This window comes from Erithacus rubecula (genome assembly GCF_903797595.1).
Source record: "Erithacus rubecula genome assembly, chromosome: 4".
NCBI lineage: Eukaryota > Metazoa > Chordata > Aves > Passeriformes > Muscicapidae > Erithacus > Erithacus rubecula.
The window spans coordinates 21,732,655-21,758,568 of NC_136686.1; the positions used below are offsets into that span (position 1 = coordinate 21,732,655).

Genomic DNA, 25,914 nt, shown 5'->3' on the forward strand with positions numbered 1-25,914 from the left:
ATTGACATACTTGAAGATTCCCCATATGTAAAAGTCTAAAATGCTGCATCATAATTTGATACTATGTTTTCCTTTCCATTTAGATTTCTTAAAATGCCTTCAAATTTTGTCACGGTGCCTTCATACATATGCATGACATGCCTCTGCAAAAGACAGAACTCCTTATTTTTAGAACTTATGAAAAATGCATCCAAACTTCAAAGATGAATTAGAAATCAAGATTTCTGATAAGATATTTTGAGAATCAAATCATACGAGACCTCTAGAATGTAGACAATAAAAACAGTGCTATTAATGTGCCTTTAGAGAGAGAAACTATCTTGCATAAATCCTGAGAAATCTTCTTAATGTCTGGGAGATGGCCAATGCAAGACATAAGCTAAAATGACAAATTTGATGCCTACAGTTTGTAGCTTGTGATAGTTTTAATATAATTGCATACTGCTTTTTGCATGCCACATCACTAAAGATGTGAAGTATCCTGAAATAATGTGTTCTATATATAAGAATTCACTGAAACACAAACCACAACAAAATCTGATGTGCTGCCATGAGATTTTAAATTTCTGTCAACATTATGTGTTGACATAAATAAATTTTAGCATCGAAGTGCTTTATTAATACACATATAATAAATGTGACAATATTGTACCCTCTGCTGGAAATACTTGCTCTGTTAGCAGGTGAAAATCCACTAGGAGGTTTTCTAGAGTTGTAAATTTTTTATTAACTCTCAACTCTCACAGATGTACAAATCTAAAGTCTTCACAAATTAATTACTTTAATTAGGAGTTTAAAATGTAAATTAAATACCACAGACCATTGCTAATCTATTCTTACTAAATTTTGCAGTATTTTGTATTACAGATATTTTGTCTGAGTTCTCAAAAAACCCCAAACAAACGGCAGTTTCTGTTGTAAAACCTGTTTTATATTTTTATGTTTATGACTGAAATAATGGCCTACTTAGAGCTATTAGTATAAAGCCAGAAAATTGCTAAGTACAAATTCTTCTTAATTTTGAAACAAGCATCTTGATATAAACAAATAGAAATGCCAGAATTTCATACTCAGAGGTAGAATTTGCAAGCAGTTTCAGTCTTATTCTTTTGGTACCTTTAAGTCTTACATGTTATTTTCCTGTTTTCAAGGGAAAAATTTGAGGTTGTTAAATTTGTGAGGGTTGTAAGATCTTTGAACTATGTCCAATGCTTACAGCTTGTGGAATTAATTTTCACCAGTTTGCTCTTTCAGTGATTATGTAGTATGTCACAGAAAGTGTTTCTTCTGTGCTAGGAAACTGAACACACCAGAAAAACACTGCTGTGCAGTTTACAAGCTGTACAGCATAAAAAAGATGTCAGAATAGATTCTGCTTCCTTTTGTTCCACTACTGATGGGTTTTCTTGGCTAAAAACTGTTCTCTGCATTGGACAGATATTGTTTGCCTGCCCAGAACTCTGCTCAGTTACAAAATCTGAATTTTAACTAAAGTATGTATTTGATTCTTACAATTCTCATAACTGCTCCCAAAACAAGGAAGGTGATTACTTCATACAATAAGAATTCCATTTTTTACTACTTACATTCTCTTTAAACAGCAGAGCATTTCAATGAGGTCTACTGAAAGTGTAGCAAGTTAGATACAATCTTCAGTTTAAAATGTACTCAGAAAATATTGTTCAGGCATTGAAAACAAGGACTTGAGATTAATATTGAGTGGCTAATGTGTGAAGAGGTTATTTTCAAACATTAACTCGTCTTCCTCTGATTTATATCCCTGTCTTAATAAAAATAAGCCAAAACAAACAAACAAAAAATTCCACACCAGGCAATAAAAACTGAAAATTTCATTTGAAGGAAGGAATAATAGGCAGAAACAGACAAGAAATTGTGGCTAGCCTTGAATATACCACGCACTGGATAGTGGCACTTAAAATTACTTCAAAGCAGCATGGAATGCATTACTGTAAGGTGGAACAAGCAGTTATTCTGACATCAGATGTGAACTGGGTTGTTTAACTTCTTGGCTTCTTGAACATTATAGCCATTTTTATACAATTAAATGAAGATGAGTTGGATGGCTATTACTTTCCCATGTTTACAGGGCCTAACCATGATTCATGGTTTGTGTATAAGGAATGCAATAAAAATGTAGTAGATCTTGGAATATGGCCAAGTAGTGTTTATACATAATTACAGAGATTTACTATACTAGATAAAATCTATATTCCATCTAGTATAATACAGGTTAGTACCCATCCAATGCAGTATGTATTGGCTGGCAGTATTTAGAATCAAATGCTTCAAACAGGCATGCAAGAAATCCTTCACCAACTTGCTGTGTAGTAATCTGTCATGGGAAGTTACTTCCAATCCTTTACTGCTGACAGTTTTATAAGTGGACAAGGAATGAGACTTTGAGAATGAGAATGAGGGTTTTGAAAGTATCTTCAAAGATGGTGGGAGAAGACAGTTTAGGTCATTTAGGTCACATTACAATTGTCTTCCCAAAGGACATATCCAGTACATTTCTGTTTACACAAAATACTTTCACTCTCTCTTTTGTGTCCCAAGATAGAGAGATTCTTGAGTATTCCTAGAACATAATCTAAGAGGCTTTTTGGAATAAAAACTCCAAAAGAGTTTACAGTGGTCTGTATTGACAGAAGTTAAAAATCGTCCCTGATCTCCTTTCTCAAGATCCAGTTTCCTTTTACCTTTTCAGTACTAGTTTCCATTAGAAGTGGTGGGCTCAAATTATAATCAATTAAGTTTTGTACTGCATCATTCAGCTGCAAAACACAATTAAATGAACAAGCTTGCTAAAAACAGTCCATTGTCTTCAATGCTATTGTAATGTCTTTTGTTACACAAACCTTTTTTCAGTCCTGTGTTCTAACAACAGACATTTAAAATGAAAATTTCCATCACTCATAAGCCGTTGTGACTTATGAAAAGAGACCTGAGAATAATTGGTTATTATTCACTCCAACTATGCTAAATTAAAGTACTTATTTGCTTCTGCTAAAGTACTGAGCAGTTGATGTTGTACTCTGCAAACTGAGCCCCTTCCTTAGCCCATTTAGGTAGACACAGATTATATCAGGATATATGCATGCATTTAAGCAGGTATTCTTCCTCTGCTGTAAATACCATTCTTTGTTGCTTTTTTGTTGTTGTTCTAAAAGTGAAGTCTCTGCATGAAGGACTGTCTGACAAGTGTGGCTGAACAGCCTGACTGTTCTGTGACTGCTGACCCATTAGCACCACGAGTGTAGGAAGAACCAGTGCTGAAGAGGAGGCGCGTTTGCTGGTGCAGTTACACCATCTTCTGAAACTGGGTAATATAGGCTGACAAAAACTGTTTCTATCAGAATAATGACATAGCTTAGAAGTTGTGCTGACATGTCTGCTCTGCAGAGATCTGCTGACATAACTATGGCCTCAGTTAGGTAAGCAGAACTGAATAAATAGAACAGAGGCAGGAAGGGAGAGGTGAAGAGAGGAAGGGGAGTTAGAAGTAAGTAAGAGTTTTGCTGCATAGCAGGAGAATTATGAAGGTGTAGGAGGAGATTTTTCAAAGGCATGAATAGCTAAATATATTAAGGTTGCACAGTGACTGTAGGCAGAGAGATAGAGGGTAAGAGCATAGAGAACAGAAAAATGTCTGGGAGAGACAGGGATCTAACGAGATAGAATAAAGTTGGTTAGTGAAGCAGAGAAATGTGATTCTTAGGAAAGCATGAGTCACACACCAGGATGAAAAAGGGGAGAGTGAAAAAACTGCCATGAGCAAGGGGAAGAGGCTAAAACCACCAAATAAGTAAAGAAGAAAAACTAAATGTTAATGCAGGTTGTGCTGAGATATCAGGTGATAAAAAGTTAGTTATGTGTCCAACTTCTGTGTGTAGATGCTCCTTCAATGCACCACAGTATGCTGGTTCTGATGTCCAGGCTGAAGACCTATTAGAATATGTGACTGAGGCTGCAGGAGTATGAAGATATAAAGGCAGACCTGAAAACCTTTTAGGCTAGTCAGTATATTTTTCAAAATAATTCACAACCTTTATGATTGATCAGATTCTCATTTCACAGCAGGTGTAACTTGCCCATTTTGTTCCAAGGATGGTTTGTGACAAGGAGTGTGAGTAGGCTTTGACAAAAAGAAGCTAAGTCCACATTTGCCTGCAAGAAATAATTGCATAGAGAAGAAATAAATGTACCTGTCATGTTTGTAATCCCTGCTGTAAATGCTAGGCAGTAGTTGCCTTTCATAAGCAGAATATAGATACTTAAGGTCCAGTATCCATTATTTCCCTGCTTGCTTGTTGTTTTGTAACAAGGGAAAGACTAGATTCAGAATCTACTACTGCTGATACTAAAATGAGCTGGAAAGTTGCTGCACTGTAAATCTAAAAGTTCTTGATTTGAGCATTGCAAAGGGCCCAGTAAAATATATAATGAGCATATAACTATCAGTTCTTGTTATGCTAGATAAAAAGGTAGAAATATAAAGGCTTCAGGGGTGTCTTTTTAGAGTTTCAGAGGATAACTTCAATGTTCTCTTGGCATAGCTTTAGGCTGAAGTGAGCTCTGACCAGAGGACTTTGTGCTGTAGGGCAGTTTTCAGCTGCTCTGTCTCACCTTGTAGATCCCCACTTTTAATTGAGTCCACTCCATCAGCAGAAAAAGCTGCTGTGTTGAGCTATTCCCATGTCACAGGGATAGTGTGTTTCGTGACATGTTGTGCCATCAGAGTTTGCTTGGTGGAGCTGCACTAAGGGGCTACATCACTTCCCTGAGCCTGACTCCTTAAACTGTCCCTGCTGATTATAACTCATGGGACTGGAATGTAGAACAGGCAGACATCTAGTGAAGCAATCACTGGGCTTTAGTCAGGAAGAGTAAGAAATGTAAGAGTGAGGGAAAGTAAAGAACACTGCTGAGTTCCAACCTAACTAAAAAAAAAATGTCTGTACAAAATTTTGACTACTTTCAGCTTGCATGGAAGCAAAGGCATCCCAGTGCTTCAGCCTTCCTGAGCCTTTCCATCTTTTTATACTAAAGGTATGGCCTTTAGTTTGTTCCCATTAGTAACATCCACTGACATCCACTGACAGACAATGCCTGGCTGATATTGCAGTTCTTTGCTCTTTAGCATTTCTTCTACAAGAGCCAGCAGTGTTTCAGGGAGATGGCACTCCACTTGGGAGAGAGCCACCTGCCACTATATTTTCTTCTCTCCCAGTGGTGTATTTTGGCAGTAGATTTCCTTTGCAGCTGTGACTATAGTTTGCATTGGAGACTATTGGTTTAGAAAGAGAAGGCATTTAACAGAGATAACAATTACTGTTTTCAAATGGTTGAAAAGGTGATGAAAATTCCAGATACGGCTTATGTCTGTGGATTAAAAACAAATATCACTACTTGCCATAAATGCTGCTTCTCTCTTCTACTGTGGCAGCTGATAATGGCTGAAACACAGTTGCTGCATTAGTGCAGATCTTAATAGGAAGGGGTTTTTGGTGGGAACTTCTCAACTTGCCTCCAGGCAATTTGTTTGGTTTTTTTTTTTGACGAAAAGTGGACTGCATGTTTGCACAGCATGGAAGCTCTGCTTGTTCCTAAGTTCTGAGGAGATGCCTTGGCTTTCATTTATTTAGGTGTTCTGTGAAGTTAAAGCTGTTAGATTTTTGTAAAGGGCAGAAGACGAGAAAAATATGCTATTTAATGTGTGGTAAAAGAATTAGCTAATACATTTTTCCATTTACAAACTTGTCTTTGTTTTCTAGGTTTAAATAATTTTTAAATTATTCTATTTGCTTTTTGGCAGTAAAAAATATGAACAGAATTAACTTCAAAACTGTGTTGAACTAAGATTTTGCCTTTTTTTTTTTTTTTGCTAGCAATTGCTAATAAATAAACAAGAATTGCAGGCTTGTAATTAGAGGTTTAGTAGTTGCTGGTTAGTTTAAAATGGCCTTGAAGTGGTATTCTGCTTTTCATCTTTTTTTTCTCTTTGCTTATGTACATTCCTGCAGGGCTAATTCCCTTTTTTTTCTCCAAGGGCTTTGTTGAAGTGAAGGCAAAACTTTGACTTTTGCCTCTTCATATTTATGATAATCTTCTTCTTGTCACATTCTTAGCACTTTACCCATACTTTCATTCCATTGTGAATGTCCCTTGTGCTCTAAGTCCAATTTTCTGCTTTTACCTCACAGTGCTTAAACTATCTATTCAATTCTGCTCTGTTTTCATTGAGAACCAGCCCTTAGCAGCTAGATAACGGCCTGTTACTGAAGATTTCTGCTTTTCACACACTATAATACATCTTTTCTCTTCCAAAGAGATTTCTGGAGCTCATCAAATGCCCCTGCTACAGAACAATGCATCCCTGTGCTTTCTCTCAAATAGCTTTTCTCTTCAGAGAATTTTGAAATGCTGACTTATTTATTGCTTTCTTCTAAAGATAAAGCAAACAATTTCATCAATCATATTGAATTCTTTTTTTCTCATTTTTTATAACGTAGGTATAATCTCTGGAAGGCTCTTAGCTGCAAGTTTTTTAGAGGAAGCCAAGGTTTTCTTTAATAATTAGTTATAGAGGACCAGGTTCTTGCAGGTAGTGCTGGCATTATTTGAGTCCAGTCCTGTGTTTACATGCTTTCGTGAAGACAAAATGCCCATGTCACAAGACAGAAACACCTATACTGAAAGGAGCTTAAAGGTCATGCTAGCCTTCCTACATCCTGCTTCTCTTTGACTCAGTACCTTCATCCTTTTCCAGAGCTATTCACTTTGATTTAAAGATTGCAGAGGAGAAAAAAAAAAAAAATTTAAAAAAAAAAAAAAAAAAAAAAACAGCTACGAGAAGATCTAAATTAATTTAAAAATATTGCTTCATTATCCTGGCCACTCCTCTTGAACAGTCGAAAGCATGAACCTCTTGCTATATATCATCCATCTCGTAGGCCAAGTTCACCAGCCAAACAGCACATGGCCTCAGAAGATGTGTACCCTTAGTACTGAAACTCTCCCAAGTCTTCAAGTCTGCTCTGTCACACCCAGAAGGCCACAGACCACATAACAGCAAAAGTTTCATTTTTCAGCTAAAAGCTGGATAAAGATGCATAGTTTCACACTAGCTATGGTGACTTAAAAAAAAGGTGGGAAGTGAAAACATAACTAATTCTCTTCGTTCTGTGGCAACAGATAATTCTACTTTCCTATTCAAATATGATCAGTAAGGTTTTTTTGTTTTCTGTTTTAAATTGGTCATGGTTATAGATTAGGGGGTTTTGACCTATTTAATAAATACCTGTAATTCCATATCTGAATGTAGAGGTTTACAGTAAACAAAATAGGTGAGAAAAAAAGGAAACAACAAAGAAACAAAGCATTGTCACAAAAGTTGAAGCATTCAATTAAACAATATGACCATCAAGAAAATAAGAACTGAAACATAACAGGTTGTTTTTTAAATTTTATCAATAAGATGTCTATATGAAGTACAACTCTTGGGTTCACTCATGTTCACTTGCTTATTCTTGTTTCTTTCTGTGTGGGTGATAACTGTATAGCACTTACTGTACATTCAGCCCTTCTTTTGGTGTCTCAGTTGGACAATTAACTCAATCTGCTAAATCTACAGGAAAACTTAGGATGTGTGACAACATGCTCCAAGGTGTTTAGCTATTACAGACTTAACTTCAATAGCAGTATCTACTGAGCTGCATTAAAAATAACATTGCTGTAGCCATCCTGTAACCAGTGAGCTGTTCAGAGTGTTCCAAGTTTAATTACCCGTAGGTTAAGTAAAATTTGCTCAGGTTTCCATCCACAAACTTGAAAAACTGAATTATCCTACTTAAACACTTTTGATGAACAACACTTTCCCTTGAACTTGTACTGAATCAGTGGTTTAAAACAAAGAGTACTGTACTGGGTCAGAAGAAAGAAGTGCCCAGAAGAAAATTGGGAATGCCAGCAATAGCAATAAATCAGCCTTGCCTATTAAGTAGGATTTCGAGCTCCCTCAGGTTGTTTTGGCAATAGCACTAACCTTAGCTGCCCTCCTGCAGCAGTAAGTGGCTAATGAGGCAGAATGATCTATCAATCACTGCCTCAGTCAAGTGCTGCTGCAGACTGTTGTCCGAATCTCGGGTAGATCCATCCATCAGTCTAAAAGGGCATAATGCTCTGGGGTCTGCCATCCTGGAAGAGGCATGCAGAAGGGCTGCTTCCTGAATTCAGCCCAGGCATCTCACTTGGCCTTAATCCACCAAGTTTCTTTCAAATCTGTGCAGAACCACCAGATGGAGGTGAGGAATATTCATGATGCAGAAGAGCCATACTGTCAGGCAGAGACACTGGACTGCTTTTGTCTTCTGTTTATGGAAGCAGAGCAAATGGAGGTCGTGGTTTAGATTAGAGAATTCCTGATGCTGGAATGCTCCTTCCACCCTTGAACTGTGTTACAGCTTCAGAGTAAGCTTCCTGTACAGAATCTGGAAGATGTGAGTACGTCAGAATGGGATGCTCAGCAGCCAGCATGCTGAGAGAGAAGCTGTCTTGTCAGCAGGGTGTGCTAAAAACAGAAGTGACTCATAAATCTTGCTTCTCTTCTGAACTGTCTCCAGCACCTTCTTAGAGGTGATGCCTGAAGACTATCATGCAAGTCCTTTTGTGCAAAAGCTGAACAGTGATATCTCCTCTCTTGGAGGTAGCAACCCTGGGTATGCAAAACCCAAGTAATGGGAACTCACTCACTGAACATAACATTAGGCTTAGTCTGTCATGTGTCAAAGGGAATTCAAGGCTTTATTATACAAGCTTTCTCTGGTCTACAGAAGAGAGGGGAATTTGACCCATGTGAAAAAAAACCTAAAAGTTTTAAACCTATGAAAATCCCTAAATTACAATTTATCCTTAACTTTATTTCAACAGCAACAACAAAACCAAGTAGTTTATTTTTTTTTTATTTCATTTCGTTACTTCCTTATCTTTATTCTGAAGTTCTGTTCTCTAGTATTGCTCATGTGTGAGCTGGATACAACATTCTTGTGGTTGGAAACCTTGCTAAACTGATCATCTGAAGAAATAATCATAGAACAAGCAACAGCAACAGTTGTGCTAAGAGAAGAAATCAGTGGTTATACTAATACTTTATAAACTGTCTCATTTTAAGGTTACCAGTTATTAAAAAAAAAATCAGATGTGCATAAAGCCATGTTTTAAAACATGTCTTTCCAGAACACTGTAGGGAGTGCATGGTTATTAATCTCAAATTAAGATTTTTTTTTTATTTCTTTCTTTCAATAGAAAAATGTTTCACATTGGAAATTAAATGTCATGTAATTGATTGGTAATTTTCCCTCCTGCTGTGTACAGAAGGCTATTGGATGATGGCGTATCATTCTCAACAGGAGGAAGAAGTATCAGTCATTATGGGACAATTAATTTCAATTTTCACCATTTTACTTCCGAGTGCTGATAAGATTGTCTTAAAAATCTGTGTATAGCATTTAACCATAGATATCCAATAACTTTTTTATATAATATGCTAACTTTAAAACCAAATCTAAGTGCAGATGCTTCCTGTGTCCCCATATTCTTCTTTCCCACACTGGTAACATTCGAGAAACATTAATTTTCATGTAGCTGCAATTAACAGAAACTTTCACAATCAGTCAGCTTCTTTTCATGGTTTTGCAGCATTGTTCCTGATTTTAGTGCTGCTAGATGTGGCTGAAGAAAACCCTGAAAAATCTATTTGACAGCATCACAGCTTATGAAAATTGTGTATTACCCCCTCATCTGTTCACAAGAAAAGTCTTGGACTCAAACTGCTGTTGTTTGCTTTCTTGCAGTAATAGTAGCATGTAATTAATGCACACCCAGGAAGAATATACCTATGATATATATTTAGAGAAAGATGTATTTGTGCACACATGGGTACTTTACACATGTCTGATAGAGATTGTATGATGACCTACTGAGGAGATTTAAAATGAATGAATGTACCTGAAACTAGAATGAATGTACCTGAAAAGTCTGCATCTTGTTTATACAGAATTTGCAAAGTTTGATCTATAAAATTCTCTCACATGGTATTTTTCCCATTAGTACACTTGAGTGATGCATCTAAAACTTTAATGCCAAATACCACCTATTTATATTTTTCTAAATGCCATAAACATAATTTTACCATAGGATCTGAAAAACTACCTGAGCTGTTGTCTTTGTCAACCTACCACCAAATGATGTAGCCCAAATTTTATGAGCTTAATGTATGATCTGTAGTAAGTTCTCAAAGGTCTTTGAAGTTCAGTTTGTAATTGCATTCATGGTGCAGATGAGGAATACAATCCTACTGCATTCTCCTTGCTTTCTTAGCTTCATAATACTGTGAATGTAATGGTGAAAAAACACCTGATGATAAAGTTAAATGTGGTACTCATTGAATTCAGCATATATGAGTGAATATATGTAGAGAGCAGATCCTTTTCAGGCAGAAGGTGCCATTTTTATATAGTCACTTGTCAGAATCACATTCTGAGGTGCCAATTACTTCACAACTTAAGTCCAAGACTGAACTAATATGAGAGGCAGCCCTCAACTGCACATCTCAGCTCCCCATGTTTGGTTCCTTAGTGCATGTACCTAATTAATTAATTTTACTAACCCCATGGTTACTGGCTGCAGAAATTGAGACTTATAAGAGCCATTAATAAAAAGAAAATTCAAAGGGGAAATAGTGAATTTAAGGCTGTGCCAAGGCAAGAATATTAATAATATTTCTCTCTATTATTTTACAATTTTTATGTTGTTCCTTATGAATTTTACTGTTTCATAGTTGAACTCTGTCACTTCACTAATTTGTAGGCTTTATTAGAGCCATTGATTGGACAAGAGCCACATATGAGAATATAAATTGATTTTATGCAACGTACGCAACAAAAAAAATATTGATATGAAGGGCTTCATTATTTGTAAGATTACTCTGAAATTATTTTGGAACAGCAAGAGCACTCAGTGGACTGCATTAAAATTTCATGCATAAATTCAGTTGTACATTAATTTTTATATAAATTCTTTTGTCTTACACTGCTTTATAAAGTCTGGAAATAAATACCAGGAGAGTAGAAGCACAGATTGTAGCTTCAGGAAATGAGATGCAAGTGTGAAAGATGACAGAATGATCATGTGGGAGGAAATTACTGTAGTTTCTTTCTTTGCCTTATTTCTATTAATAACTAGCTATTATCAAGGAGCTCAGACATTTTAAAGCAGCAATTGCTGTAGCAGACAAAGAGGGTTTAAATTATATATATTGTGAAGCTTTGACAGGTAACCTCAGTGCTGCTGAAACATAACAATAACATCAACATCCAGACAGGGCTGTCTCTATCCCCATTACCTCTAAATATCAAAGGAAATACATGACTAAGAAATATCATATACTGAGGGAAAATAAAAGTTTCAGAACATGGTCAGGCATTTATGTAGTGATTCTATGCAAGGGACCCACCACTCTTGACTTTCTTTGCAATGTGACCTAAATAGGGATGTTTCTCTGTAACTGCTGTGAATTCTCTGGCTCCCACGTGCTCTTCTGCATTGCAGGAACAGAAGTTTCAAGTGCAGTCAAAAAATTACTGCTTTTAGCTGGTAAGAAAATAGTGTCAACTTCACTGTTCTCAGTTAAATTAATTGTGGTCTTATTAACAGCCTAAGGAGTGAGTCTGAAAATACCATCTTACATAGCTTGGTACTGCAAAGTACAGTGATTAGCTGTTCATAGATTACATACAAGACTCTGCTGCTTCCTGAAAATTCAAGACAAAGTTTCTCTTCCACAGACTTTAGTCAAAGATATTTCAGAGCCTTATTCTTCAGACAGTTCTGCCATATTTAATAGATGTGTGTGGGTGTGCAGGAAGCTGAAAGAGAAGCATGTAGTTTGTGCTGTGGACTGAAGAATTTGTATTTTTTCAGTGTTCACGGTGTCCATATCCCTCCCAAAAATTCACAGGTGATTTGCTTTCCTGGAAAAATTGTTTTCTGCGACATTATATCATTTAGGTTTGAAACATGCTTAGACATTAAATGCTCCATTATAATAATTTCAATTAAATAAAACGTTTTTATCCTGACAGAGAACTGTGAACTATTCTATGCTTGTTCTTCATATTTTTAAGATTTATCAGATGTACTAAAAAACTGAATTAGGCTAAGAAGAATATACAGAGACTTGACTATTATTTTAATATAACTCATACTCAAATAATAGGTTTTCAGTGTGAATGTTAGACTGGAAATCTGAGAATATTTCACTTTCTCGTGAGAATTAATTTATATTTGGCTATCAAGTTACTATCTTTCAGATGTGTTTATAAAAAATTTGTTCCTATTTTAAGTAAATTCTGGAGACTGCTATGGAGATCATGTCTAATATTGGGAAGATTTTTTTTCTGGTGTGGGAATGTACTGTAGATTACTGTCACAGCATAGCTTGCTGTTGGCCCTCAAAACTAAAAGTTTTTGCTAAATGTCAAAAATATTTCTGCCAAGCTCTCCTTCTCTTTGCTGCATTGGGGTTGCAGCACTTCTGCCTGACTTGGTATGTGACTGTTCTTTCCCCATACTTGCTTAAACTTGTCCTCAGCTGTCTCCCCCTCCATGTTTTGGGGTCTCATCACTCCTGTCTCACCTGCTCATGGTTCTGTTTCTGTCTGCAGCACTGTGCTCCTCCAGCCTGCTCCAGGACAAGTGATGCTGCTCCTTTGGCAGGACATGCAGGCATGGATATTTCTAAAACTGAGTAATAAAGTAGCCATAGGCTTTGGAGAAAACATTTAGGTGTTTTGTCTTGTTTATTGAGTTCATTCAGCCAGTGAAAGTATTGGTGTGGTGTTATTAGCAAGCATTGGAAAGCGGTGTTAAAGAGCTGGTGTACGGATGGTGTCTGGAAAGCGTCAGTTCATGTTTCATAAATGGCAGCAGAAGTGTCTCTTTTGCACTGAAAGAGGTGGAGGGATCACTCTGGAGATGTTGCTGGGACATTTCTTGTGTCTTGGTAGAAGTACAAAGAGGACACCTGAATTCTCACACCAAGGTTCTTCATCAGAACTTTTTTTCCCCATGAACTGTTGGGCTTTCATGTGCCTTCTCTAAAGCAGTACTAAATTTGGATTGCACTGTAAACCTTTGTGTGAGCCATGAAAAGGCTGTTTTGATACATCTTTACCATGACCTTCCATTCTTCTGAAAATGTACTTACAGTCCTATATTTAAAAAAAGGCCAACAAAGTCTCTTGTCTGAGCTTCTCTTTTAACATAACTGTCCTTTACTGAAGTTACAAAGATAACCTATTTCATTAGCAGGAAGATGAATGAGTAAAAAATGTATTATTAATATCCCAGAATGCTTAAATCTAAGAAGACATCCTTTATTGTAGATACCTTTAAACATTCTGCTAATGATCCATCTTCTGATTAATTAATTTCCTCAAAATGCTCTCATGGAATGAGATGTGTTTTCAATGTGGTGCAAACTTTTCTATGGCAATATTGCATACTTACCCTGGGTATACCTGCACTGAAAGATAACAATTCTTTCTCTTTCAATGCTCAGGCGCTGTAAACAAAAATTATCAAGGGACACAACTGTGTGATTTTCCTTCTTTTTTAGATAAGTTTTGTTATTGCCTTACATCCATTCCATTGGAGTAACTGCTGAGCTGATCATGTTTTGTATGCTGAAAAGATAAGCTTTCCAGGAAATACCATTTAACAATATAGATCCCAATTTACATCTTGAATATAGTCAACAGCTCTGCTGCAGTTGCAGCATTAAACATTGAAAGAATGATGAAAATTACTTCTGAAAACTACTCATAGCAACATTATAGATGCGTGTTTTTAATAACTTCATTAACTTTAATTTTAATATGGCAAAAAAAAAAAAAAAAAAATAAAAAAAAGAGGTAGTAAAGTAAAAGGACATTTTCCAGAAAATTTCTCATTGGGAGGAAATTATTTGGTCAGCTTGGGATGTCTGACCTGTTTACTGTCTCACTGCATGCAGTTTGGATTCAGCAGATAAGAGGAGAAATGAGCAAATATAAATTGTCTGAAATCCACCATGTCGAAGGAATGTCACTGATTTTGCACCTATAAGATTATGTATTTAGTAACTGCTATGATACACCTACTGCAATTTAACCACATAGAAAAACACCAATTAACTTTGCTGGCTTTTGGTGGTTTATTATTTTCATATTTTTCTAAGGCTATCATAATTCTCCCCATGATTTTCCAGAAGATGATACACTATTCTTAAGTTTTGCTCATTCCAGAAAATCCCCCTTTTGTGTGAATCACTGTAGACATTCCACAGAGTTCTCATAAATTTTATGACTACTCTGTTTATTTTTTTTAAAAAGTTTAACATTTCCCATGAGATTAGTCTTCCCAAGTTGCCCACATCTTACTTTACCGATGTCAAAATGTTTGCAGACTTGTGTCCTTTAAAACACATTCTTTCAGCTGTGATTTCCAGAATCCATTCAATGCTCTGTATTCATCCATGTCTGAAGTTTTACACTTCTTTACTCCTCTCATAAGAGACATTGGTGATTTACAATTTTCTTAAGAGATGCTTTGCCATGGGACTCTTCCCATCAGGATCCATACCAGGACATAAGGCAGTCAGCCAATACTTTCTACCTCCACAGCAAAATCCCTTGCTTCTTACAAATCTCCAGCGTGTATATGTGTATTTCTCAAATGCTTCATTTTTGGAGGAAATTGTGTTGAAATTATGTAGAAGTTTGAGCTGATAATTCATGTTTGTCAGAGTTATTCTGGCATAGGGAACAGTAAAGCTCTAAATGCCTGGTCTCCTCAAGGCTTCAACCGATTTTCAGTCAACACATGCCTACTTGAAAATAGAGACAAGTATTACTTTGAAGTATTCCATGTGTTTGTCCATTGTTTCATTTCATGTGACTTATAATGACTCTATGGCACTACTTGGCAGTGGATAGGCAGTGGTACATCAAATAATTTTTACATGTTAAGGAAATATAGTTTATGCTACATTATTATAGAATGATGTAAGTTAAATTGTGCTTTTATCAATAATTACAAATGTACTCTTATTTATGACTGGATGTTGCACATGAAACATGTAATGTTTCATACATAGCACTATAAACATTGCAGTGAACATTGAACTGAAAATCCTAGTTGAGTGGAATAACATTTTACTTTTTAACTTACAAGAAACTTTTGCTTGTGACTACCATTCATGAATGGCCGATAATCTGCTAGTGATTTGTAGATCTTTACCTTCAGTGATGCACTGCAGCATTCAAGTAACCCCCTTTTTAAAAAAAGACCAGTTTAAATCTAATTATTCTGTATTCCACAGTCTCTAATACTACCACAGTGTTGAAACCATTATTGTGGGAAGCTGCAGCATTTCATTTGCAAAGGCCATCAGGTGTTTACAAGCAAGTGGGCATTGTGCTCTTTGCAGAAAGCTTTTTCTGAGTAAAGATTCTTTTTCAGTCCCTTCACACCTTTTTGAAATACCAGGACTGTGTCATTGGCATGTAAAGGTCAGAGGTTCTCTGGCAAATCTCAAACCATTTGTGCCTGCCTCATTAGACATGGTGGCTTCTAACTGCACTAGGAATCTACTGAGGATTGTTCCTGGAGATCACAGGAATAGTCTGTTTTGTTGTTTATTCTTCCTTTTAAGTAAATCTAAGTGTAATGCCTCAAATTTGTTTTTGAATATATTTTCAAAATATAGTTCCAAAACTAGAAGGAAATAAATTACATTTGCCTTAATTTTTAATTAGCTGAAAGTCATCATTGCAAATTGTGTCTTCCATTGCTAAATAAAATAGTCAACTGCCAGGCCTGAAATAATTAAGCAATATATTGTAATTAAGCAATTTAATTTTGATTTAATTATTATATACAACTTTCCTTCTGATTTAACTGACATTCATTGACAAAATACTATAACATAAAACAGCACTAGTGTTTACAGCTTATGACTCTGCATGTTTTGCTTCATAGGATTTGGCATTCATCAGAGCATATGGAAAAAGTCTCTTAGTCTGGAATAGTTGGCATGTTGCTTCATACTACCCAAATTATGTACTACTTGTTTGGGGGGGTATTTTTATTGTTGTTTTGTGAGGCAGTTGGGGAAATAAAGATATCTCAGCCTCGAGCCAAATTTTATGGATATTAACTGGAATCTTTCCATCAACATTGGTCTGCTTTTGATAGTGAACTGCTCCCATGTTGTTACAGGGAAATAGTTAAGACCACATGCTTATGAAATATTTATGGAGCTGTATTGTATACAGATTCTGTGTCAACATCAACATGATTTTATATTAGACTAGGGACTTGAGGGCAAGGACAGAAGTGATGGGCAGGCAGGGAGTACCACTTCATTCACTGCTGCATCAATAAAATTGCTACAAAATATTCACCAAATTGAGCAATACCAACCCCATATTTTGTTAAAATGTTTTTCCTCATACAGCAATATAAGAGAATGGCTTTTGTATTCCAGACTACACTTGTGTGCAAACTCCTGTTTAATGATAGGAATGGTGAGGATGATTTCAAAAAGTTCATTGTGCCTGCAGTCAGGTCTGTGCCTGCAGGTCTTCATGACTGTGGACTCGTAGAACTGAAGTTGAAGGACAAAAAGCCAGTTCTCCTCTTGATTTAGTGATTACAGCACTCTTAGCAATATCCATAACAGCAATCATGTAAGACAAGAAATGTCATTATATTGCATGCAGTCAGGTGCTCTCATGCTCCTTCAATTTTGATGTGTTGGTTTTATTCCTTTGTTGATGTTTAAATTTCTCAGGAAAAGCTCAAAGGCCAAATGTCTTTTGAGGCTGAGAGCAATCGTACACTCAGAGCAATAATGAATGTTTGTTATTTTTCAAGCTCTTTCTCCCTCTTGTTTCCTGAAATTATTCAGATAAGTGATATTTATGATGCAGCAGAAAATCAGAACAACGTTTTCAAAACCTGAATAAACATTCCAGCTAGCCTTCCTGTTTTGCTGAAATTTCTTTCATGTCTTCTTATCTTCATCCCACTAGCCCAAAATTCTTTGCTCTGTGACTGAGGTAGGCTGACCCTGGCTGGGTGCCAGGTTCCCACTGAAACTGCTCTATCCCTCCTCTCCTCAGCTGGGTAGTGGAGGGAAAATGCAAACAAAGGCTCCTAGATGAAGATAAGGACAGGGAGATATCAGTCACTCATTGCTGTCACAGTCAAAGCAGACTTGAATTAGGGAAATTGGCTTAATTTATTACCGGTCAAATAAAGGTTTTCCAAAATGCCCATTAAACGATGTGAAATTAAAAATATGCTGATGTGGGATTATGCTTGTGACAGCCTCATAGATATTTCAAAATGGCTGCATTTAGACTCCCTACAGATGTTGTATTTTCATGAATACAGTAAGGCATCTGAATAATTTAAGAGAATGTTGTCAGTAGCAAGTGTCACACAAAATAACCAGAAGGAAAATTGCCTTAACTTAGTGAAGATAAAAATTCATGCAAATCCATTTCTATTTAATACATAGCTTTAAATAGGAAACAGTAGGTTATTACTTTGACAGGAAATCACAAAGTGTTTTTATTATGTCCTTATCACCTCATTTATTTCATGTATAGAAACTCTGTCCATGATCCCCACCTCTGTAATTCTCATAGAAAAATAATTATGTAAATACATTGAAATTTGCACATTGAGAGCATTTATTACCCAATTTGCTTATACTTTCTAACTGAAGAATAGATGTAAATCTGTATGAAATTTTTGCAGGAATTTTGTGGTTTCAAATTTAGCACTTTTAAAACAGTTCCAAAACCATTGGAAAAGTGCTTTAAGCGATAAAATTATTCTGGCTGAAATTAACCCTGCAAAATACTTTTCTCTCTTGCCTAATAAATATTTTATGAAGAACCTGAAACTATATGCAAATGCAGTTATATTTACCCAGTAAGCATGAGAACCAGAGGATATTCTGCCTGTTTATTCATATAATGATGAGAGATATGTTTCAATTATATTACCTTTTGGTTTTTTGTTGTGTTTTTTTTTTTATTCCCACAGCTTACCCAGGAGTTAAAATGGTGAGTGAAAGTCATCATGAAGCCCTGGCAGCACCGCCAGCAACCACAGTAGCAGCAGCCCCTCCAAGTAATGTCACTGAGCCAGCCAGTCCAGGAGGAGGGGGAGGAAAAGAAGATGCATTTTCTAAGCTAAAAGAGAAGTTCATGAATGAACTGAACAAAATTCCACGTAAGTAAAATTTGATTGATGAAAAAGCTTCTGTTGGTAGACTCGATTTAATTTGACATTTTCTTCTTTGGCATTTGTTTACATAGCATACTAAATGGTTTTTAGTCAAAGCTTTGAAAATCACAATTTTTTTTTTTGGTTTTGTAAGTTCCTAAAAGTTAACTGAAGTAGAAAAAAATAGAGTCCAACTCAAATTTAATTTATGTCTATTCTTGATCTGTCATATTATTTGTACTGATGAATTACTGCTGAATCATTAAAACTGAAACTAGAGAACTTCCCTGTGGCTGTGGGACCAATAAGTAAAATGTTTCCTCCCAGTAACACTTAAGGTTTCATGTTTATGACAAATGCCTGTGGCCATTTTGCCTTAAAGCAATATTTGGCCAGAACTCACACATACTGAGAAAACAAGGAAACTGGGATCTTTGGAGATAAGATAATAGAAAGAAATGTGAAAGTTGGGTTTTAACAAGAAAATAGCTAACACATGTATAATATATGAAGACAACTGTGCTTTTCCCACTAGTTATTCTAGTAAATCAGCCACTGAATGCTCTCTGCACAAGTTTATGTACCAATGCAGAAAACTTAAAAGTATAAATGTATATTTTTGTGAAGTTAGAACTAAAGTCAGCAGGGTTCTTTTGGTCTTTGATGCTAAGTATTGACTCAAAGTTGAGGCCTCTATTTGTTCACATTAGAAAAAAAAAATACAAGCATTTTTTTGTGCTGTTGTTTATGGTAATACTGGGGGTCTTGAATCTGTCTGATATGTTTTACTATACAGACACTGGTATCAAATATAGGACTAATTCAATATTGTCAGTGGCATTTTATATAATACAGAAAAAAATTGTTTTGTTACTGACAGAAAAATTACCTAATGCTACCAGCAGATCATTTTGGCAGTTTTATAGACAAGAAGGTGAAGGCTCTGTGTGTGTGTGTTTTACTAGCAAGCATTAGAAAGTCATTCAGTCTTTAATAAATTCTTCCTCACAAGAAAAAGTAAATGTAAAATATTTCCAGGGAAGTATTTTAACATATATAGGAATTTTCATTTTTAGAAGGCTATCCTTTGTGTAAAGAAATGTTCCGTGACTGATGAAGTCAGATTACAAATCAGAATATTAATTGATTTTTTTTAATCTCTACAAGGATCTTGACAATGTGGCAGAGGCAGTTTTTGCAAAATTGATAACAAACAGCTTTGCTCTGTCACTCAAAATTCCCAATTGCAAGAATTAAAGTTTACAGAAGTAAGAAGTTTGTGTGCCATTATTTTGGTGATCTGTGCGGTCCAGTGTAGGCCGTACTAAAAGGAAATTGTCTGATGATGTCATGGGAAAACAAAACTAAAGAATAAAAATAACAAAAATACAAGAATAAAAAGAAAAAAGAGGAAAAATGGAAAGACAAGACATTGAAGGAAAAAGTCATAATTTGAAACATTTGTCTTGTAATTTTTGTTTCACCACCCTATGTAAATAACATCGATAAGACTTCTATGTAAATATCCTCCTGTTTTTAAACTTTGATTTTAACTTCACAAAGGAATGAATAGCTTCCAGTATGAGGAACTCTGTAATTGGTAGGTGTAGAAAAAACTTTGTAGATAGAGAGGAACTTGGAATGCCCTACTGCATACTTTTTAAAAACCACAACGAAAACAAGTGGAAAGTCCCATCTGGAGAACCTTTCCAAGATGAACTGACTAAAACTTCTGCTTTCTCTTCATGAAAGAAAAAAAGCCCCTACTATTACATAGTGGAAGTACTTATTTAGGAAAGTTTATTAGGTCATAAGACAAATCTTATTTCTTTTGAAAAATGTCATTTTATTTATACAATATGATACCTTATGTTGATAGTGAGACCAGAACATATTGCCTCCATCTTAGAAATCTGGTCTCTTATCCAAGGTCATGCAGTAATGTTGTCCTGGAGAAACCTCAGGTAGTCACAAATCCCATGCCAATTGTCTGCTCTTGTTATAGAGGCTGCAGATGTGATTGGATCCTCCCAGGATCTCTGTCAAATGCTGGGGCTGCTTAGTGTCACATTCTGCTATACTGGGGGGGTTTGCCATTTCAAGAAGAAAGCTGAATATTCATTGTGCTGCAGATGGGCAAGGGACTTGTGTGGGGACGTTCTTGAAATACTAAATTAATGCCCTTGACATGTTTGAGCATTTTGCATTCCAAATAACTTTCTTTTGCCCATTTTCCTCAATAATAAATCCTGCAAGAATGGACTGCATTCCACACAGGTCTCTATGTATTTTTCATTTATAAACTAACATAAACACAAAATTAGTAAGTTCAATTAGGCTGTCTACAAAATATTGGGGACAGGAGAGTAGAGGAGACCTCATTTCCCTGTTGCAAGATTATGACATTTGCTCATGAGTTGTTCAGTTTATGCCAATGGAGAGTTGTCAGCATGGTGTTTTCAGTCTATTACCAAAAAAATTTAATTGTGGTAGAAAAGTTCTCAGGACTTACCTCTTACAGCTGACTGCAATTTTTTTTAGAATCTCGCTTAAAACAGAGCAGAATATAAATTAGTACAAATCAAATTGTTTGCATAGTGCCAATTTGGGAATTTCTTGTGTGAGAGAGAAAAAATATGGTGCATGGGCCCCATTGGGATGGCACACATGCTTGGAAGCCTAAGAACACTCCCAAGACCATGGACCAGGCTTTTCCTCTGGTAGATTCAAACTGGTGACCTGATTTGAGTCTTACACATGGCAGTGGAATGTCACAGTCAGCAAGTTCTCTAATCTTTTCAGATGAGGGACAAGCCTCTTTTTTAGTTCATATGCTTTATAATTTTTACTTCCAAATGTGTCATGTTCATCCTCACATGACAGAAAAGACTTTAAAATATCAGTGTTTATTGTGAAAGGACCTTTTTTTCAGTGCTCTGCTGTTTATGTGTGATAAATAATTAAATGTTTCGGTTGCCTCTGCCTAAGAAATCTGCAGATGGAAAATAAATCATCATGATTTGGTGGATGTATATATAATAGGATAAAGTGTTGTGAAAAAACTCACCTGCTGTCAGTTTGGTTTGAAAAGGCCAAGCCATAGTAGGGCCTAATTTACATATCTTCTCTTTCTGTTTTATCTTAGAAATTACATAATATCAAGCCATGCACATATTAAAAAAAAAAAAAAAAAAAAAAAAAAAAAGACAACATTCTAATCAGGGAATGCATGATAACAAAAAGAAAGGTACATCAAACTACATCCAGCTGAATAAATACTGCTCCTTCCATGTAGCTTATAATAGAAGATTCTTTTGTTTAAATACTATGTTTTGTGTGTAGAACACACAGGTGTTAGAAGCTAAATAGTCTAGGCATATCAGCTGACTAAAAATATCAGGATTCCCATTAAAAGTTCACTTTACAAAACTACAAGATACAAATCAAATCAATGCAGTTTAAATTATACTGCTGTTTTCTTCTGTGATGTTTGCACAAGTCTTATTTTAAAAAAATACTTTAATAGAAGGAGAAAATAAAAGTTCCAAGAAAAAGAAAGGACCTATTTCTATCAGTATACATTTATTTCAAGAGCAGTGATGTAGTACATAAACCAGGTTAAAATTTTCATTGGTACAAGCAGAAAATTTGAAGGTTTTTTTCTTACTTTTATCTCTTTAAAATAGAACATACACCACATTTTGTGACAGGAGAGTGTAGGCTTCCAAAGGCACACAAATCATTCAGAATGGCAATGTCCTAACATACATTTCACTGTGGATAAAGCATGTGGGATAATTTTATTACAATGAGTCATACAATTAAAGTGCAAGAACCTGGTAAGTTACTGAGGCATAAATGGGAGGAATTTTTTTCTCCGTTATGTAAATCCCTGCATTTTGGTTGTGAGTGGCTGATTTGCATAATCACAGTACAGTTGTTTTTCCACAACTGAACTGTGTATAACTGTCACTCTAACTTAATTGGTTCTTATACTTTCAATCCTTATTTATCTTTAATCTGCAGAATTTTTAATCTGTTTACCAGAAGGGGAAAAAAGGCACCATCTCTGCTTTTACATTTTGCATTTTAAATATAGTAAATCCAACAACTAAAAAAAGAGGGAAACAGAGCAGATAAAGCAGCACTTACTCTTGTGAAAACAAAATGCATTAAAAGATTTTCTAAGCTATATAAATTCTTTCATTCTTACTTCTCAGTGCTCTTACATCTGGATCTTTGTCTATAGGTTAGGAAAATATCTGCCATATATTTACAATAAGTGTGTTGACTGTGGTTATGCCAGCAACAGCTTTTGGGTGGAGACTTTAAATGTCAAGATACGGATACTAACCATACACAAATAAAAATTGACATAAATTACCATTAGTTTACTTAATAATTTTAAAATCAAAGTGATGTTGATGTGTTTTGTGATGGCACATTCCTGTATGAACAGGAGATCTCATCATGCCAATAAACAAGACAACAAAAATCCAATCAAATTCCAGCATACTTCTGATCATGCTGTTAATAATGATGTGCTGTTAATGCTTGTGGTAAAATCTGGAACAGCTATCATAGTGGATTGCATTGAATCCAGAACAGTGTCATTACCTCTAAGCAGAAAGATATTGCATAATTCCAATGCTCTTTGCTTTCTTACATTGTAATCATATAAAAAGTTACATATTCTGAAATGTTTAGCTGGTCTGCCACTCCAGTTGGCCTCAGTAGTTGGTGCTCAAAAGCCCTGTATTTGATATGTCTTGAATAACTGACTGATAATCCCCCAAAACGAGAAGCTCAAATGTCTGTGATAAGTCAGACTAAAACCTGATGTTCTCTGCAGACTGGTCTCACATACTGTTTCCAGAGAAAGTTTTATTTCCCTCTCCTTGGACTAGTGAATAATTGTCAGAACAAAACGGGACTGGAAGCTGTCGAGAGAACTGTAACAAAAAATGTGAAAATAACACTAAGACTTGGGTCTGGTTTAATTCCAAATAATACCTTAGTGAACTGACTCCCAAATTGTAGATATATTTGGGTAATTTAGCAAATAAACTAACTCTGGATTTATATATTTAGCCATATAATTCAAAATTTCAGCATTCAGCAGGCATCTTAGATTCATCTCATAATTTCTTTCTCCCTGCTGGTCTCTCTTATTTTGCCCTTCTGCCTTTTTTTGATTGACCAGCTGAGGGGTATTGAGTGCTTATTGCCCTCTATAAATGATAGTAAAGTTAATTTCCTAATTTTTCATTCATATGTGGCATCAAGATTATCAAGGAGCTATTATCAGATTATGTCTGTTATTAGAAAATTGAGGATTTTTTTCATGGGTCTTTCTGGAACTTAATTTTTATAAGCTGACAGCTTGATCATTTGCAGAAAATTAATTCATTAGGCTTCTTCTAATGGTTCCTGGAGCACAGGTGTCACTGGTACAGGGAGGAGATGGCCCATTATTTTCTAAGTTTATAAAAAAAGAAATGCTGGTAATATAATGCTTTCAGATTTAGAAACTGGATTAATAGTGTAGGCATACCATAAAATCAGAATAAAGTTTGCAGCAATAGCTGTGATTTATATTTTCACAGCACATGCCAGTGTTAGTCATTGCCTAAGATCTTTGGTTAGCCAGAAAAAAATTGAGTTTCTGCTTCAGAGATCATCTTGAGTAGAAGCTGACTGCCTGTAAAAATGAGGACTATGTATACATATGTTTATATGTGTACTCATATAGATTTATCAAAACTATAAGCAGACTTCTCAGCTTATAGTCAGACATTGGCTCCATTTAGATATCTTGGCAAAGAATATTTGCATGGAGAGATTCAGAGAAGATAAAGAAGTTTTTTGATGTTCAGGGAAGTCTGAAGAACAATGCTGGGGGAAGTGGGACGGCATGAATTCAAGTCTTCTTGTCTCCTTTCCTGTCATAAAATCATTCACAGCTACTCATGCCAAGCAAATACAGCTTTACGCTGCTGAAGGAACAGGGAAAATCAGAAATAAGGATTTACTTAGGAACACAGAAGTACAAGACAGAACTATTGCAGTACAGTGTTAGATGGGGAAAAATGAAAACAACATTATTTCTAGATACAGCAATTTCAATGCAAATATCAGATTACTTTGTTTTCTCCCTGAACCCCCCAGTCCCAGCGCATAGATGAGAACTTAATCTCTTTTTTTTTAATATTAAATAAAATTTCTAGATCTCCTGCTGATAGGGAAAAGCTTGAAAATACTGCCCATACACATCCAGAAGACACAAATATTGTGAGACAAATACAATTCTACTCTGTTATTTTATGAACTCATAATATGAAAATGCTATGGTTATTTCTGGGGGTCCTACATATTTTGATTGCATTAAATGAGAAATCCTGAAAATACAGCTTTTAAATCCCAAATGTCTAAATAGATACTGAGGGATGGAAGAATGCAAGTAAAAGCTCATGAAGCAGATGAAAATCCTTGTCTTGAAGGATCTGCTCTGAGATCCCACTGAGTTATACTCCCATCAATATTTTAATGACTGATTCTGTCATTAAGAATTTATTTATTTTTTTACATCATTACAGTTTACAATCCATAAGTTATTTTCATATGCCTTCTGATAGGCTCCCCTTAACATGTCCTGTTCTTAAACTTTAGGGTTCATGACAGCTGCCAGTTTGATCCTCACACAGGACTGAGTAGGAAACCTCAGGCTGTTGGAAGTACAAGCTGCTCTAGCATGACCTAGAAGTGCTACTGCTGCAGACTGTAGCTAGATCAAGCACTGGCAAGCACACATGCTTGCCAGGAAGTTACATAAAATCATTGAATGGTTTTGGTTGGAAGGAACCTTAAAGATCATGTAGTTGCAATGCCCCAGCTGTGGGCAGGGAAATAATCTCCTCCAATCAAAGCAAACTCAACCCATGCATCTGATGCCCTTATGTCCAAAGGAGTTCCCTATTCCCACACTGGCCATTATCTTGACTCCTTAGATAAGCCAAGGAGGAAAGGAGAAATCAGAAGAGCAGACCCTGCAGCTTGAACCAGAGCAGCAGCTGCAGCACTCTCTGTCCCCAGCACAGGGAGAGCCTGTCACAGGCTAAACCCATGTCCTCCTCTGCATCACCTTGAGAAGACACTGTCAGAAAGGAAAGGCTGTCTCTAAGCCAGTAGCACACTGGGAAGGTAACTTCAGTGTCAAACAGGATTATACATTATTGACTGCATGTGTCTGGAACACCCTTTTCAGAAACAGCGGTTGGTTTTGAGTTGTATAACCTGAGAAAAAAAGGAAGGCGAAGCAAGTTCTACTATAAAACATGCGATGCTGAAAATATTTCAGCAAAATATAAGAAAACAAAAAAACACATTCAGATTAACTTCTAAAGTCAAGGGAATTAAATTAATCTGTAGCAGAAAGAGGGGTGAGCACCTACCTTTGGTTTGGTGATAGCATTTTAACAAGAGGTGTCAGACTACCCCCAGGGGTCTCCTATAGCACATCACTGTGATTATTATTTTATATGTTAGAATTACTCT

The 25,914-nt window shown here is 35.9% G+C and overlaps 1 protein-coding gene across 5 annotated transcripts in view; it reads left to right on the top strand.

The window, feature by feature from the left end:
* SYT1 (synaptotagmin 1) overlaps positions 1–25,914 on the top strand; it is a 333,925-nt gene that overhangs the window by 192,889 nt on the left and 115,122 nt on the right. For 4 of the 5 annotated variants that reach the window (XM_079303847.1, XM_079303846.1, XM_079303850.1 and 1 more), the window contains one exon: positions 18,178–18,366. In XM_079303847.1, coding sequence (XP_079159973.1) covers positions 18,195–18,366 — 172 coding nt within the window. In that variant the 5' untranslated portion in view covers positions 18,178–18,194. Of the gene's footprint in view, positions 1–3,325; positions 3,345–18,177; positions 18,367–25,914 lie in introns of those variants that run through there. The other variant, XM_079303849.1, reaches the window with a different exon arrangement.